The sequence below is a fragment of the Carassius gibelio genome, chromosome A9, assembly GCF_023724105.1.
Source record: "Carassius gibelio isolate Cgi1373 ecotype wild population from Czech Republic chromosome A9, carGib1.2-hapl.c, whole genome shotgun sequence".
In the NCBI taxonomy this organism is placed as follows: domain Eukaryota; kingdom Metazoa; phylum Chordata; class Actinopteri; order Cypriniformes; family Cyprinidae; genus Carassius; species Carassius gibelio.
This window is the reverse complement of record NC_068379.1, coordinates 23411149-23428480: the sequence shown is the minus strand read 5'-3', so window position 1 is coordinate 23428480 and position 17332 is coordinate 23411149. Positions and strand designations below refer to the sequence as shown.

At 35.0% G+C, this 17332-nt stretch overlaps 1 protein-coding gene across 1 annotated transcript in view; it reads right to left on the bottom strand.

The window, feature by feature from the left end:
- The window catches only part of pdia5 (protein disulfide isomerase family A, member 5), a 46742-nt gene that overhangs the window by 8978 nt on the left and 20432 nt on the right, over positions 1-17332 (bottom strand). Inside the window, exons 8-15 of the mRNA XM_052606500.1 lie at positions 16183-16250; positions 13404-13495; positions 10884-10955; positions 9610-9746; positions 7766-7836; positions 5937-6100; positions 4117-4247; positions 1059-1129 (exon numbers count right to left, since the gene is read on the bottom strand). Coding sequence (XP_052462460.1) covers positions 1059-1129; positions 4117-4247; positions 5937-6100; positions 7766-7836; positions 9610-9746; positions 10884-10955; positions 13404-13495; positions 16183-16250 — 806 coding nt within the window. The remainder of the gene's footprint in view (positions 1-1058; positions 1130-4116; positions 4248-5936; positions 6101-7765; positions 7837-9609; positions 9747-10883; positions 10956-13403; positions 13496-16182; positions 16251-17332) is intronic.

Genomic DNA, 17332 nt, shown 5'->3' with positions numbered 1-17332 from the left:
AGAAAGTGAGAGAACGTGTGAGTGAGTGTGAAGCTTGCGAACAAGTGAAGCTTTTTGGTTATCACCTCATTGCTGAGAAAAATAAAGTAGCTTTTAGCTGTTGTATAAATTTCATTGTGCAGGGGTTGAAAACCAGCTCCTGAATGTACAATTTCTTACCTATATAAAGTAAAATGCAAGCACATACAGCACACTGGCATTAAAACACAATCTTTAAGGACAAACGTGTCGCCCTTGCATTGGGACTTCTGCCGGGGAATGTGTTTAGATGTAGGTCGGATGTCCAAATATCGGATATGTATCTGATTTAAAACCACATTTGGAAGTGGCTCAGATTGGATGCGAAAAAATTGGATCTCATGCAGATTTTTGTGTTCACACATGTGCAACAAATTCCAGATATTCTGGGCCAGTTTAATGCAGCCATGTACTAAATAACCAATATACTAAGACTGAATACTTTCTGAAGGATCATGTGACACTGAAGTCTGGAGTAATGGTTGCTAAAAATTCAGCTTTGCCATCACAGGAATAAGTTATTTTAAAATGTATTAAAATGGAAAACAGTTACTTTATATTGTAATAATATTTCAGAATATTAGAATGCATTTCCAAAAACATTCTATTAACCTTGTAACATCAGATGGAACTGATTAAAACATCCAAATATAATTCCACCATGAGCTATTCACACACCAACACAAGTCTTAAAAATGATGAAGAGGTCTTGCAGTGAGTGCTTGACTTAAACTGACAAAGCATGGCTAAGGCAGCATAGTCTGCATCACACTATAATATAAAAATCAACAGAGAAATACTACACAGATAACATGGGAAGTAGAAGACTGAAGGTCAACAGCATCAGACAGCACAGTGACTGTGACATTGAAGACCTTGAGAATGTTCTGGAGATGAAAAGAGATTCAATTCTAGGATGTGTGAAGGCTGTCTGAATGAGAGAGGGAGAACTTGATTGCGCTTGACAGAACCTGGAAGTCATTTGAAAGGATTTGTTATTTAGAGTGGCTGGAAATCTCCTTAATGGTGTTGAGACTTACCTTGCGGTCCTCTTTGAACAGCTCAGCTGCTGTGGTGAAATGAGGGACGGCGTTCTTGCAGTGTGGACACCCTGGGGAAAACAGTGAGATATAAGTATTCATCGAGCTGTCTCACCTTATAATGCTGAGAACAAACGGCAAGAGGTGAAATACCCCAGCATTCACAAACAGACAATAAAGCAAAAGAAAAGAACACAATGATCGACATTACTTACGGTACAAGACAATAACTGAAGACAAACAAATCTGCACATAATCTATCTCTGCCTGCATATAGCAGGTTAAACTGACAAAATTCAACTTTATAGCTCATCAAAAGTAACTTTATTAAACTCATAGACGGCCTAGCGGGAGCTTTCCTGAGGCGATATGTGTCCATCAAGAGTTTCTACCCTCCTTAGACATAACTCCTAAACTCCATCATGTTCTTATGAGTTGGTTTTGATGCTAAGGGTGTTATTCTTATAAATTATGCATGGAATTTGGCGTTAAATGTTTCAAATGAACAACTTCCATTGAATAAGAAGCCGCCTAAAGCTAAAAACTCGCCAAATGGCATGGCTACACAGCCACGGCACAGCCGTCTCATTTACTTTGCTAATTTAGGTTGTCACGCAACCTTGTTTGCACACATTTGAGCTACTTTATGTTTTTAAATGAAAGTTATTCAAGTAAGTGAGTTCACTTTGGAAACCGGTGACTTTTAAATGGCAGTTAATGGCACGGTCATCATTTGCAGGGCAGCAAACAAAGGCCTGTTTGTGTGAGGAACAAGGGGTCTAATTTTGGACGCACGAGGGTCGTTATAAATAATGGAGCATAAAGTTGTATACCTTCCCTTTTGGTACATGTTGCCATTATATGAGGAGAAAAAAGGCTGGGCAGGCCTCCAAACCCATGCGAGGTCGATGTGAGTCTGTCTCAGTGCCCAGCTAGATACTGCTAATCAAGAAGTCAAAGTGTGGGCAGAAGCTATACTTAAAATAACAGCACATAATCATTTTTCATCATATGCAAGAAGAAATTTGGGGGTGCATTTCAAATGACTTTCTAGTACAGTAGTTGTTGCCCTGGGAACAATTTCTAGTGCGGTCCCAGTGTAAAAATCATTGCAGTGCACTGAAATGTTCGCTGCCTAGACATTCCCAGAATGCACTGGAGGTTTGACACTGACATCTGACATTAGGGATGTGGCTTTTGAGAACTAAAGCCTTCGAGTATGCTTGGTAACCTCTGATAAGAACCTTTATAAGAACCTTGTTTCAATTATCATGCTCGTTCCAGAGAGATACCACTATTAGCAAGGTAGCTAGGTGATATTTAAACCTTCAGTTCTGTACAAATGTGAAGATCTGCCCTATCATTAAGTACAAAGTTGCTTCTACAACGATGAAAGCTGCCCACTATAGTGTTCATCGAATGGTGCCATTCACCAGAACAAAGCAATACTGATGGAATCAAGCAGAAAAGCTCTGTGTAGCTCTGTTTTAAATGGGCTCTATTCACATTTCACACCATCATTTGTTCCAAAATCAGCTGTTGTGATTAACAGTCTTCAATACCCCCCCAAAATCAAAAAACATTTCCATTTGTATTACATCTAAAAAATAAGCTATAGTTAAAAGATCCATTTAGACTGAGAGGGCAGGATTATGACAGTATGGTCTAATGCTAAATAATTACAGCATTGTTCATTGAGTTCACTGAGTACACAGTGAATTTATGTTACATTCCCCATTGATTTTTATTACAGCAATGTACCTGCATATATTTTAGCAAGTATAGGAATTAGTAGGGCCAAGTACACTACAAAACACAATGAACAGTTTTATTTTGTGTAGGGACAAACTTTACTCGACAAACAGCAGAGAATGTGCATCAAATTACAAGATCAGTCTCCCGGTCTAATGCCGTGATCCTGAGATTTGTTTCCACACAAACTCAGGCACATAGCAACACTACAATTCCTGACAACATGTCAACAAACAACATGAAAGGAGAACAGGAAAAAAAATGAGCCGAATGCTAATAAGATGAGACGGTGTTAGGGGAGACGTGGGCAGCAGTTTGATGTTTTGTTTTTGGCTCCTGCTGCCCACTGTCTATCCCTCCTCTTGCAATTTCATTGACTGTTGCTCATCGCTGCTCGCTTGCCAGTGAAAATGCACAGACCTGACGACTGGTTGGCCAGATTTCAAAACAGTTTGAAATGAAGTGTAGCATCTGTGCAAATTGGAAGAGTGTCACAACGAGTTGGCTACTTTCTGGGGCTTTTTGTTGCAGATGTACAATATAAAAGATAAAAGAGAAACAAGCTTCCATCTTGTCATATGCACTTAAAAAAAAAAAGTGTGTTTGCGTGTGTCCATATATATATCATTTTTAAATCACCATAAATTAAAATCAGTACAAAAACTAACATGATGTATAAATACTTTATAATCTAATTCAATTATTTTTATTACAGTAATGAGAATTTGGTTAGAAACACAGTGCAGTGCAAAAATCTTAACCATCTTGGATTTTTTTCCTTGACCTTGCCATGATCACTTTTGTCTTGCTTATTGAGGGGTTTGTGTAAGACACTATTCTTTGTAAACCTGTTATGGAACAATATGTAATATGTAAAAAAGACTATCCAACTCAGATGAATTATAAGGAATCGCATTAAACTGTGTATGTCTTCACAAATGATAACGGGAATAGGAAGAAGAGATGCACAAGTAATTAATCTCCCTCTGATTCCTCAACCTAAACATTTAAATGGCTTTTACCATTTCAGAAAACTATAGAGATGCAAACATCATATTTAACTGTTATGGCCTATTGTAAATATGTTAAATAATGCAATAACTATGTGCAGGAAGCTTTGGTGCAGTCTACGCCACCTGCACATTTCAGTGCTTTATATAGTTGCCTTCACACATGATTCTTTAGGAGGATGCAACACAATTCTGATTCATTTTCCTATGAAGCTTAAAGGTTTAAGAGAAGCCTGCAAATGTGATTTGAGACTGAAACTACAACTGCAGTATTTTTGAAAAAACAAAAGGCTTACATGGAGCATAGAACATGACCAAGGCATGTTTCTTCTTTTTCAGAAATTCCCTGAAATCTTCGGCTCCCAGGTGGCTCACATTGGACGGCATCTCATCCCACGACTTCTCTGGAGGAGGTGGGGCCTGGGGACTGAGAGAAACCGAGAGAGAAAGCGCCTGTGATTAAATGGGTAAGCTGTTAGGCTCTGAATCTCTGTTTCTGTGGCTTGCGTTTGCGGCACAAAAGGTTGTGGGCTCAACTCCCAGAGAACACACATACTGGTAAAAATGAATACAAAAAATTATAGCCTGATTGCATTTCAAGTCGCTTTGGATAAAAGTGTCTGCTAAATGCATAAATGTAAATGTAATTTGTAACACTCACAGACAAGTCAGATCACAACGTAATAACCATACAAATTTTCATAATCAGTTTAATACACTAAATAAAATGCTCAGCAATTTTATGAGCTCAGCAAAACTGAATGGCTGCAAAAGTATTTAGACATCTGAATTATTTCATTCATTTTATAAAATAATTTTAATAAGTCCTTTTTTCTTTCAATTTTATTTTTTTTAAAAATCATACCGACACCAAACTTTTGAACAACATTGTAAATATATGGTTAGCAATAAAAATACTTTTTGGGGCCAATTTGTATGCATATCACGTAATAAACTATTTCAAACCTGAAATGAAAGCATGAAAAGCACCTCAGGACTAAACAAAACCCTAACTTGGAATATTCCTGATTTCCCATGGTATTATCATAGTGCATAACTACTAGTCTGCAGTATGTGCTGTTCTGGGACCTGTGAGATGGCACCGTCATGCACTTAAACTCATAGCTGATGCCTGCACAGAAGGACTGCTCCAGGGTCAAAGCAAGAGCAAGCTTATCCACTGAGAGGTCAGTTTAGCAGTGATTGATTGTAGTTCAGCTCTGTTGAGCACATCCCAAAGAGTCAAGGGAGACAGCAGTGTAAAAGTAAATTCTCAGCCTCCCAGCCCTCATGCAGGTCACTCTTTAGTCAGTGTGTGTTTTCGAGAACATGTTCCTATTGACTCAACTCCTGCCTCTTAGTGTGAAGTTCGGTATTGGGTGAAAAACATCTCCAGGTCAATTTTTTTTTTCAGAAATCTAACACTTGTTCTAACTAGGTGACATTTAGAAACCACTTTAACATATAAAAACAAAACCACAAAGTGGGTGCTCGGATATACATTTTTAGTATTTATACCTTCCTGACTATTTATAGAGTTAAGAGATTGCACAGGGTAAGAGTAGCACAACAAAAAGCAATTTCTGCCTCACTTGCACCTGACCTTAGCTGAGCACTAAATCCACCTCCATCAGAAATAAATATTACAAAGTGTGCAGAAATAAATAAAAGAAACAAGTAGAAACAAGTGTTTACCCATGCAGACCTCCATACACCTACATAAACATCTACATCCAGTCAAAAACAGCTATTGTGTTTTATCCATTTTGTACATTAACGCCTCTGCAGAGATGCATTACAGAAAAACAGACGTTTCAAGGATTTTTTTAATAGGGACAGTAGAGAGTGAGGATAGAATACAATAATAATAAATACGATTAAAAAATAATTTAATATTATTATTATTATTATTAAATTGACCAAACTGTTCTTATGCCAAACAGTTAACTGCCCTAATCTTAAATTAAATGTAATAATAAATCTAAATACAATACAAGTACAAATAAGTAACTACTAATAACAGAATATCTCTTGTTGCAACAACTTACTGAATTAATATAGATATCATTTAATTTCTCATACTGATAGTCAGTGGAAAAGATGGGAGTCGACTCACTTCTGCAGCCACTCGATGATTTTGTCTTTGCTCCGGAGTTGAGGAAGTGTGTACTTCTCTTCCCCCTTGTCAAAGTACTTCACTGTTGGGAAGCCTGAGATTTTAAACCGCTCACCGATGGACTTGTGAATGGTGGCATCCACTGCTGCCAATACACCTGGGCTCTGAAACCATATGAACAAACAAACATAGAAAAGCACGGTTTACTTTCAACTTAAAACCACACCATACTGTATGTTGTCTGACAGATGATGGGTCAAATTCACACGTACAAATACATCCTAAATGTTAGACATTGTCCGTTTGTTAAACTCCCTGCAAACTGCTTTTTATGCAAAAAGTTCAATGTGACTGTGTTCATGTTCTAACCTTAGATTTCAAAACCTTTTTTACATCTAAAGACAGAATATATCGATCTTTATAAGTAACTGGTTAAAATTAGGAATGTTAAAAGTTAACCTGTTAATCCATTTGATTTATTAAAAACACAACAACATTTGCACTGCATTTCCAGCATATTTCAATACTTTGAGAAATGAGAACAGCTGCTATAAAAACACTAAACACTTTGAGTGTCATCTACACTAATTGTAGAAAATTATATTTACACTAAGGCCTATTACTTAGACTGATTTATGACATCCTCAGTTTAACACAACCAATTTGTTGTTGAAGTTGTGGAGACAGTTTTTTCATGAAATGACAGCACAATTTGGCACAGCTTTGTTTCCACCATGATATCGAGTGTCATTACAAATGTTTCCTCATCTTAAACTCCCTCTATTTGCACACATCTGTTGGTGGGCATAATTATGATGAGAGCCTTGGTCATTATAAAAAAACAATAGATCCGTGTTCAAGTTTAGGTACCAACCCCACAGGGGCCAAATAATCTATGGACAGCTATCTGAGCTGGGAGCCAATTAGAAGTGTTTGCAAACCAAAACCACTTGACGACAAATACCCAAACACATCTCATTAACTGAATGTCACAACATTTCAACAACACACTTGAGAAATAACCATGGCCGCTTGAATTTCTCCACCATCCACTTACAAAATGTCATATTCATAACCCGCCATCTTACATTCATATATGCACATTTAAACATCCTTATTCCAAAGTCTCACAGAGATGCAAATTAAAAAAACCTCTCGACACGCGGACTCTCTCTTTAAACTGTGTGTAGGGCCGTGGGCACAGGAAATTAGAAAAATAAATGACTTCATCTTTCTCGGGGGAGAATATGTGAGGACTACAACATTCGTTAGATAATGCATAATGTGTCGTTATTGAACTCTGGGAAGAGCCTCACTCCGAGTAGCTCCAAGCTGAAGGCTAGAGGGACAGCACAGAGGAAAACGAAAATGAGATAAATATTACAATTATAAGGCTCTGGCGACTGCAATTGGCCTGCAACTAAGAACTAGAGAACAGAGCCAGTGCTATGGTCATTCAGAGATGTTTGTGAACTGTATATGTCTCATGTCGTAAATTTAAAGCTTCAAAATTTCCAAGCATGGAAATGTTGAATCAAAGGTTGAAATAGTAAAACATTTTTGGATTTACCGCAGGGTGTTATCAAATTGTCTAGGATGATGGAAAATTACAGTTGGCTTATTTTAATCAAGTCAATTGGACACAGACTTCTTTTTACAAGGAATGCCTCAAAGTGACAATTACGCACCTAGAACCATTTTAGTAAGTAAACAGTTGTTCTCTTGCCTCCGTGTTGTCTTTTGCGAAGTCAGTTCGAATTTTAGAACAAGGAAATATATTAACATTATCCATTCCCTATATGTCAGAGAATAAGAGTGAAGCAACTCACATCTGGGTCTTTGTTGAGGATCTCAGCAGCTTCATCAAACTCTGGCTTCATCTTCTTACAGTGGCCACACCCTAAAAACCATCACAAGCAAGAAAAATTGTGTTTTTTTTTTTTAACAAAATGTATTTTTACTGTAGTGTCTTGAAGTAGTGCTTTCACCCGATTTGATAATATTACTACTAAATTATTAGAATAATTGTGATTTCTTGTGCACCAAATCAGCAAATTAATCATAATAGTAATGGCTGCTGAAAATTCTACTTTGCCATCACTGGAATAAATTATGTTCTTAAATATATTCAAATACAAAACAGTTATTTTAATTGTAGTTTTTAATTGTAATAATATCGCCATTTTTACCAAACCCAAACTTTGAATGGTAGTATATAAACATACAAATATTTGGAAAACCCTGGTATAAATGAGGTTTTGGGTACTTGAACAGCTAAATACTAATTTGGCCAGGTTGAGAGGTCAGCTAAACTAGCCAAACCAGCATAAACCAGAAAACCATCTTAGGCCAAGCTTTTTAATTTTTTTAATTTTTTCAAAAGGGTTGTCATGCATAATTGGCATAGCACAAAAACAACAACAACTCAACTCAATACAACATTTCAGTCATAAATTAACCAGAAACAGCACTCATCTGGAAACAAATTATATTTCCCTTTCAAGTATTTAAAAGATCCCTGTCCAATTCTCCACCTGTTACATGATCACAAAAGCATTTCCAGTAAACATATGCCAGAAATCACTGATCAAATCAGCATGCATTTTGTCTTATATTTAATCTGATGCAAGTAAAGCATTTTTTTTGTCTTGAACTTAACAGTGTTGATTATGTGCATTGAGAGGCCTAATCATTGGCATGTGAAGCGATGTTTGTGTGTAAACAAGTAAAATTACATTTGACGTTTGTTGATGAGAATGTAAACAAGTCATTTGGTACCTTGAAAGTGTATTAATATGGAGAGAAAGTATGTGCATATAGGCTCAGTGGCGGGTTGGTAGGATACACCCTGCGCCATACAGGAAATGAATATGAATATCAGAGGTGTTTAATCAAAAATATATGAAAGCTGAGAGAATCACTAGAAAAGCAACCTCCCAAGAAATTGAAATACTACCGACATACTCGTATCATCAAATCTGTGTCAGGTTGATTCATTTGAGAATAAAAATCAATACATCAACAGTACACAAGTGCAATTCCACCAGCATAAAGAGACTGACTAAATGCTCTCGTTTTTTTTCTTTTGTCTCTCCCTGACCACTTCAGTAGTTCAAATTAGGCCTCACTAGACAAAAATTACTGGTAATAAGATAATACCATGGTACATACAGTATGCCATGATTCTCAAACTGTATACTGTAAAATATGCATGTACTGTAAAATGGTTTTAACATTGTACTCCAATATACTTTAAAGAGTAGTTATGCGTGCTAAGAATTATAATGTTACCATAATAACATGTCCAAAATATTAGAATTATACATTGATTTGGACAACTTGCTTGTCAAGCTAACATAATCCTAACAGTTAAAGGAATTCATCCAAAAATTAAAATTATGTCATCATTTACTCCCCCATGTCATTCCAAACCTGTAGGATATTCTTTCTTCTGTGGAACTCAAAAGATGGTAATTTGAACAATATTTCAACTTTGGACCTCTTTTACTTTATATTGTATGGTCAAAAAACCTTATTATGTTCCACAGAATAAAGGAAGACATTGTTTTGGAATGTTGTGGGGGTGACAGAATTTTCTAACTCTTTAACTACCTCTAAATTTCAATGTCATTCATGCCCCTAGTTCTGCAAGAGCAGTGTTGTAGATACTCACAGGGAGCATAGAACATGACCAGGACTGACGGATGCTCCTCCAGGAATGAGTCGAAAGACTCATCAGTCAGATGGAAGACCGCCGAGCCGGATTCTGACCAGGGCACCTCTTGAGTTTTAGGTTGAGGGGGTTGGGGGCTGTGCAACGTATAAATCAAGTAGTTAAAAACATTTCCATTAGTCAAAACGTTTTTGTTGTCTCAAAGCCTATGAATTTCACGATCAAAACTCTCCAAACGACTAATGTCACCTAAGCTCTGCCAATACACTGCCAATACACATCACACCGTTCATTTCAGCTCTACATCTGGTGGGGAACAGTCACACCCACATGACTTAAGAGAGCTAGTTTGAGCTCGCAATTCACATCTGTCTCGTCATGGGCCCTGTGCCCATATAAGAGCGGCTCAAATGATTCCCTTTTAGAGTGGATAGAGCCAAGAGCCAAGAGCTTGTCTGCTAGAAGTGTGTCAGCTGAACAAAGACCAGCCAGAGGCAACTTTGCCAGGGATAAACACTGGCAAACCCAACCATTTAATGGGTAAAGTGCATCAGAAAATGCTCTCATATTCAAACTTTCACTTTTTTTTTTTTTTTTTTTAATTATATTATGATCATAATGTACCGCTGCTACAGTGATCATCTTTGAGAAACCGCTTATAAGATTTGCCGGCCTGGTTAGTGACATCTAAATCGTTCAGTGATATCTCTGTTTAAAAGTTTAGAATCAGGAAAATTTGTTTCTGAAAGAAGTTTTTATGCGCACCCAGGCTGCTTTTATTTGATCAAAAATACAGTAAAAATAGTAATATTGTGAAATATTATTAACATTTAAATATGCAGGTGCTTCTCAATGAATCAGAATGCAACTAGAAGATTCATGCAGTCCATAAATTACATGTTGCACTGCTTGCATAGCTCTAGAGAAGTTAATCTCTTAGATGTGTACATTGTGTATTGTTATACAGTGTAAACTTGTATATTTTATTCACTCTGTCACTTTGATAGTAGGTTAAGACACTGCAGAGATACTAAAGCCTCATCAGTCTCTGTTAGGAGGCATTGAGGAGTGTTTACGTCCAGTGTTTTACAGTGCACATCATATACTTCACACCAAAGATCCTGGATAACAGTGGAGACTGCAGGCAGAAGTCCAAGATGTCACACCTCTTACAAACAGTGATTCTTTATAGCTTTTAAGATAGTAGAGGGCATAAGATTGATTGAAGAGAGGCTGTGTGTTTGTATGTTAAAATAAGGGTTAGGTTTACTCACTTTTTCAACCAATCAGCAATGTCTTTAGAGGTAGCTCCATAATTCTCATAATGATGCAAAAATTTACCCTTCCTGTTTGGAGAAAGAACAAAAAAAGGGGAAGAATAATTAATCATAAACTGGCTGAAAACATCCAAACCAACACACTCATTTCATTAATATCAAACAAATCATTTATACCAATATAAGATAGGACACAATTTTTTTTAAAATAGGTCAGAGACCTAGTGATTAGTGCACATGCTTCTGGCCTGCGTTCCTATCACAATCCCATTATTCCCTGTCCTCTCTCTACTTTCTATGTAAAAACATGGCCAAAAGTTTGTAAAACAAAAACAGAAGGTTTGTTTAAAGCTATTAGTATTTACTTTTACAAAAACATACTTCAAATCTTGCCTTCTTTCAAAAAAAGGAAATCCTAAATGGGAGAAGTCAATACTTATTAGTGCTCATTTTCTCAACATAAATTGCACTAGACAGCTTAGGATATTCGTAACCGCACAACAAAGATCCAAGGCATCCAAGACTCAAGACTGCTGCTCGCTTCTTGCCATCCAAGATAAACATTTTAAAAGAGCGTTTGACTCAAAGCTAATTAAGCCATTTGGCCCAGGGCTCTTAGCATAATCAAAGACTTCAGCTAGCAGCCTTTTGTGCTCTTACTAATCCATAAAACCACAAGCAGACGAGATCATGAATGTATCCAGAAATGCTTTTGAACACACAGCAGCATGCAGAAGAAGGCTTCATGCATCAGAAACTCAAGTTTTATCTGCCATCATCTACTCCCTTTCCATGACTGAAAATAATCTGAGCAAATGGGAGTTTAGCTGAGATGCTGGCAATGGACTGTCATTTGTAATGGTCACTAATCAGTTGGAATCCAAAAGCATTGAGGCAACCTAAACAAAGAAATATAATAAGAAAGTGGAAAACCCATGTCAATCAAAGAGAATTATCACTTTTGTATCATGCTAAATCTTGATTTTCTAGTCTGAAAAAAGAAAATGAAAAGAAAACCCATCTTGCCTCAAGTGACTTTCAAATTCCCAGTGACTAAATTATTAATTTAATATTAATATTACCTATAATTAAATGTAAATCTGTTTGCAACCTGCAGGCCATCTAAATCACAAACTATTTTTAGCTAGGGGAGTGTCCTGATAAATGAAATAAAATAAAATTAAATATTTGATGGTCTCTCTGATTATACATTAGCGAAATATTAATTGATTCAAAAGAGCAGTGCTGAGGTGTGGTGTAAAAGTGTAAAGATCTGGCCTGCATTTCTCAAAAGCATCGTAAGGTAAAGTAGGTCGTAGAACCATTGCCACCAATGGCCTCTACGATCAGCTTAGTTTACGATGCTTTAGGCAAACGCAGAGTTTAATTAACCTTTTAGTAATTAAAGCAGCGGTGTAATGAAGGAGCACTAAACAGAAACTAAATGCGTACTGCTGCTTCCGCAAGTCTAAATATACAGGGGAAAGGCTCTGGACAAATTGTACCATGCAGAGAATACACATTAAAATTCTCTGATTCATTTAAGATCATAAATCATGCCTTTTGCTTGGGCTATTAGTTCTAGCATGCTACATTATAAAAAGCTGCCCGAAAAATGTCTCCGAAATGAATTAATTTTAACCCTTTGAATTTAAAATGCAAAGATTATTTTGTGGAAGAAACAAGTACTTTTTCATATAATGCAAATAACGTCTCTACCCGCAATGCTACATTATGCAGGTCAAAAATTATTCAAACCATTTAAACAAACATTTACTGGAATTAACATTTTATGTATTTGATATAATTACTGGACTTTCATTCTTTTTCTTTATCCATTATGTAACAGTATTTTTGTTAGTAATATAAAATTAAAAAAGGAAAAAACCTTGATGTAAAACTTTTAAAGTAACACTCCACAAAACTGGTTTTCACTATGGTGCATTTTCTTATGCTGACAAATTACATACTTGGGCTTTTGAGGGGGAAAAAAAGACAGGTGAATGATGCTAGGAAAAGCGCCGACATCTCAAAAATCCTTTTAAAACATTTGTTGTGGATAAGAAAAAGTGTAGAAAAAGTTCAATTTTGATGACTTTCCTAGTCATCTTCATAATGCATCTGTTATACTATTGTAACACTATTGTTATAATAAAGCAAAACTAGTTTAAGAAAAGTAGGAAAAGCTGGTCGATATATCAGTTACTTACAAAATGCAGTGATTTTGCAAGCAACAATCTTAAGGGAATATTGCAATGTTTTATTAGGTTATATTTCTATTTTGTCACATAAAATAAATTACTGGCCAACTTTGGCTATTTGGTTGGTTTTGGTTTTATAACAGCAAAAAGCCTTTTAAGCCACTGCAATACAAAAAGGGATTTATATTGTAACATCAAAAGGCAGAAAAATATAAATAAGCCATAAAGCTTAGCAATTTAGTCAGTTTTATTCAGTGTTCAGATGTTGACTAGTTTGTGCATTGGATTAATTTATGAAGAAGCAAGACAAACTAACTCAAAGTAGCAGAAGGTTGGGTAGCCCTTGACGCTGAACTCCTGTTTGAGCCCGTCAAACTCCGCCGGGTGCACGTTCATCCCAGCCAACACCTACACAAAAGCAATGAATTAGACTTGAAACAAACAATCCATGTCTAGCGACAAATACAGGAAAATGAAGATGAATGGCCACATCAGTGTGTAAACAAAGCTTGTCGATACAGAAGGCACAATGCAGCGAAGTGGCACACAAATATCCATCTCTGATGACATTGCTTGACCGAACATGCTAATTGCTTGTTGATGAAGAGAACTTCATCCATTTTTATAGTGTGTCACATTGCTAAGGTGAAAAAATATAGCTTGTGAAGTTATTTCAAACAAACTGCACCATTACCACGGTCCAATCTTGATGATGTATTCAAAAATAAATGTGTATTTTCTGAAAGTAAGTCACAAATCGTCTCTGGTGGGCCATAAAAATCCATCAGGCCTATGAAAAATATGCAGAAAAACTCCTGACCAGTGATTAACTCCTAAATCCATCAGTGTTCCTGCGGTACTATCAGCTTCTCACCACACATACGCAGAAACTCAGAAAAACAGGAGGCAGCAAATCTATATGTTGCTGTATATGTATATGTATATGTATATATATATATATATATATATATATATATATATATATATATATATATACACATGTTAAAAAATGTTTGTTCAAACTACTTTATAGTATGCACAAGTTGAAATGGAAAAAAAATATTAGTATACTGTACGCCAGTTCACAATTTTGGGGTCAGAGAGATATTTTTTTTTTCAGTTATCAATTGTTATATTCAACAAAAAACAGGTTAAAAATTATCAAAAGGGACAATTCCTTTGTGTTTTGAACCTTTTATTCATCAATAAATAATGTCAAAGAATCCTGAAAAAAAAATGTATCAAGCAGCACAAAAGAAAGAAATATTTGTTAAGCACCAAATCAGCATACCAGAAGGATTTCTGAAGCATCATGTGACACTGAAGACGGAAGCAATGATGCTGAAAATTCAGCTTTTGTCATCACAGATATAGATGACATTTTTATATATATTAAAAAGAAAAAGTGATTTTAGATTTTAATAATATTTCACAATACTAATATATTTTAATCATAAATGCAGCCTTTATTAGATTTTTTAAAAATATATATGTAAAAAAAATCTTACCAACCCTAAACTGGTGCATATATAAATTGACATTAAACTAGATTTAGAAATACTGTAAAAGAATTGTTCATTGTTAGTTTATGATACCTAATACCTTAACTAATGTTAACAAATTAAAGCATTAAGTATTTCCAAAAGAGTCATTTAAAAAAAAAAAATCTCTCCTGTTGTGCGGTCTTTGTTTATGCAATTATTTATTCAGTTTACCAGTGGAGGAATGAAACAAAAGAACATTTTCATGGTTTTAGCTGCACAATACTAACCAGTTTTCTTACACAAGCTTCCATGTAGAAGACACTCCCCCTTTGACATTTACAGCGGGGTCTTCTTAAAAATTCTTCAATTTCGATGTGGACAATTTTAGTTAGAATGAAAGTTCAAGCATCTATGTTTGTGCTTCTGTGAACATTCTAAGATGAGAGACGAAAAAAAAAAAAAAAATGAGAAGGACCGAGAGAGACCAATGTGTGGTGAGGTGTACATTGGGGCTCCCAGCAGTGCACAGAGATATTGAGCTGAACTGGCATATAATCCATAATCCACCATAGACTTATAGGAAGTACATCCTATAACTGTAATATGAGATCAGCACAAGGGCTTTTATGCAAATCTGCATCTTCCTCTAATGAAGGGGAACTAAACGTTCAGTCAAAAAGGAACATCAATGGGTTCACAATACATCCCACCTGTTAGGTAATTCAACAACTGAATCAGATATTGTAAAAAAAAAAAAAAAAAAAGGAAACCCGAATCAATAGGGTATTATTTTATTAATTTAAGACTTAAGAACTTTATAAAAACACCTTGTGTGAAATTTAAGACCACACCTGTGATGGAAATATGTATTTATATTACATACATATATGTAATAATCAATGTGTTTAATGCAAAAAGAAAACAAAATATCTTTGTTGTCAAAAATGTTATTTTTATTATGATATACAGTGAACTTTTCATATCAGCAGACAATATACCATACAAAATATCCCCACAAAAGCATCGCATTACACTGCATTTTTAATGGTGTAAATGATTTATTCAGAGGCATTATTTTCATCAGTGTTCGATCAGCTTTTACATACTTATATCTGCATGTTTTGAATATTTACCCCAAGCAAGTTTCACATTTTAACTTTATTAAATATATATTTTATGTAAAATTCTTAAAGTTGATCAAAAAAATTAAATATGCACTACAGGGCTGTTACCAATCAAATTGAATAAATGTTATGAGATGCGTGTTTTAAATAAAATCTTGAATATACATAGAAGAAATGTTTGGGGAAAATTAAACATGATGCATTAAAAACGCTGAATCAATTAGTAACAAAAACGTTACTAATTGTTTCACCTTGGAGAGTGTTGCTTGGAGAATGTACAATACTTTTGTTCTGATCTTTGTTTGGAACTATTTTCATTGGTGAAATAGAACAAAACAGTCAATTGTGTCTAAAATTTAAGTAACATATACTTCATTAAATGTTTGTTGAACTAAAATCAATGTATCATTTGCAATTGCGAAAATTTTCAGCAAAATAGCTCCCTTGTAATGGTATGTTACTTAACTAAGTCACTATGTGTACTTACATATTTCCCTTTTGTCTCGGTGGCTGCTTGCTGGAAAATGGGCTGCATCCTTTTACATACTCCACACCCTACACGCAGAAGAGATTTTACAGTTTAAAGTGCATTAGTGAAAAAGGTCCAGAGCCTATTGCCATAAATGAAGCAATGTATGAATCATTGCTCACACAGATGTCACTTACAAAATGTCACTTTCCATGTGACCAAATTGAAGCATTGCAAAATGTGTGTGGGAATCTTTCGCCCTTACTTGAAATTCATGGTCGAACACATTCCTATTGAAATGACTACATTTCACATGCAACAGTTTGTCAAATAATGATAATGGTGACCATGCCTTGTTTTTGCACAGAAAGGCTGCAGAATATTACTACACATTAATATTATGATACCACGTTCATAGTTATACACAAAAGTTTATTACTTAGATTATCATTCAAAAGTTTAGTGTTGGTAAGATATTAATTTTATTAAAAGAAACCTCTTATGTCCACCAATACTGCATTTACTGTATCAACAATACAATAAAAACTGTAAAACTGTGAAATATTTTGTAATAAATGTAATTTATTTTACAATATAATTTATTCCTGTTGTGGCGAAGCTGAATTTTCAGCAGTCTTCACATGATCCTTCAGAAATCATTCTTAAGTGCTGATTTGGTGCTCAAGAAAAACATTTCTTGTTAAAACAAGTGTTTCAGTGAATCCTTTTCAGGATTCTTTGATTAATATACAATTCATAAGAACATGCATTTAAAATTTTAATCTTCTGCAACTTGTGCAATGCTTTACTATCCACTTTTAATCAATTTATTGCATCCTTACTAAAAAAAATATTATAAGTATATATATATATATATATATATATATATATATATATATATATATATATATATATATATATATATATATATATATATATATATATATATATATATATATATATATATATATATATATCTTTTTTGTGTTACCAACACCAAACTTTTGAAAGGTAGTGTAAGTTTAAGTATTTTATCAAATGAGAAAAGGTAATGGGTAATAGTGATCATCTTAACCCTATGGCTACAGGTTAAGGTTAGGCACTTTTCAATGGATGCTACTGTTTGGAGTCTTGGGAGAATTATTGTTATTATTTTTTTTTTAAGAGT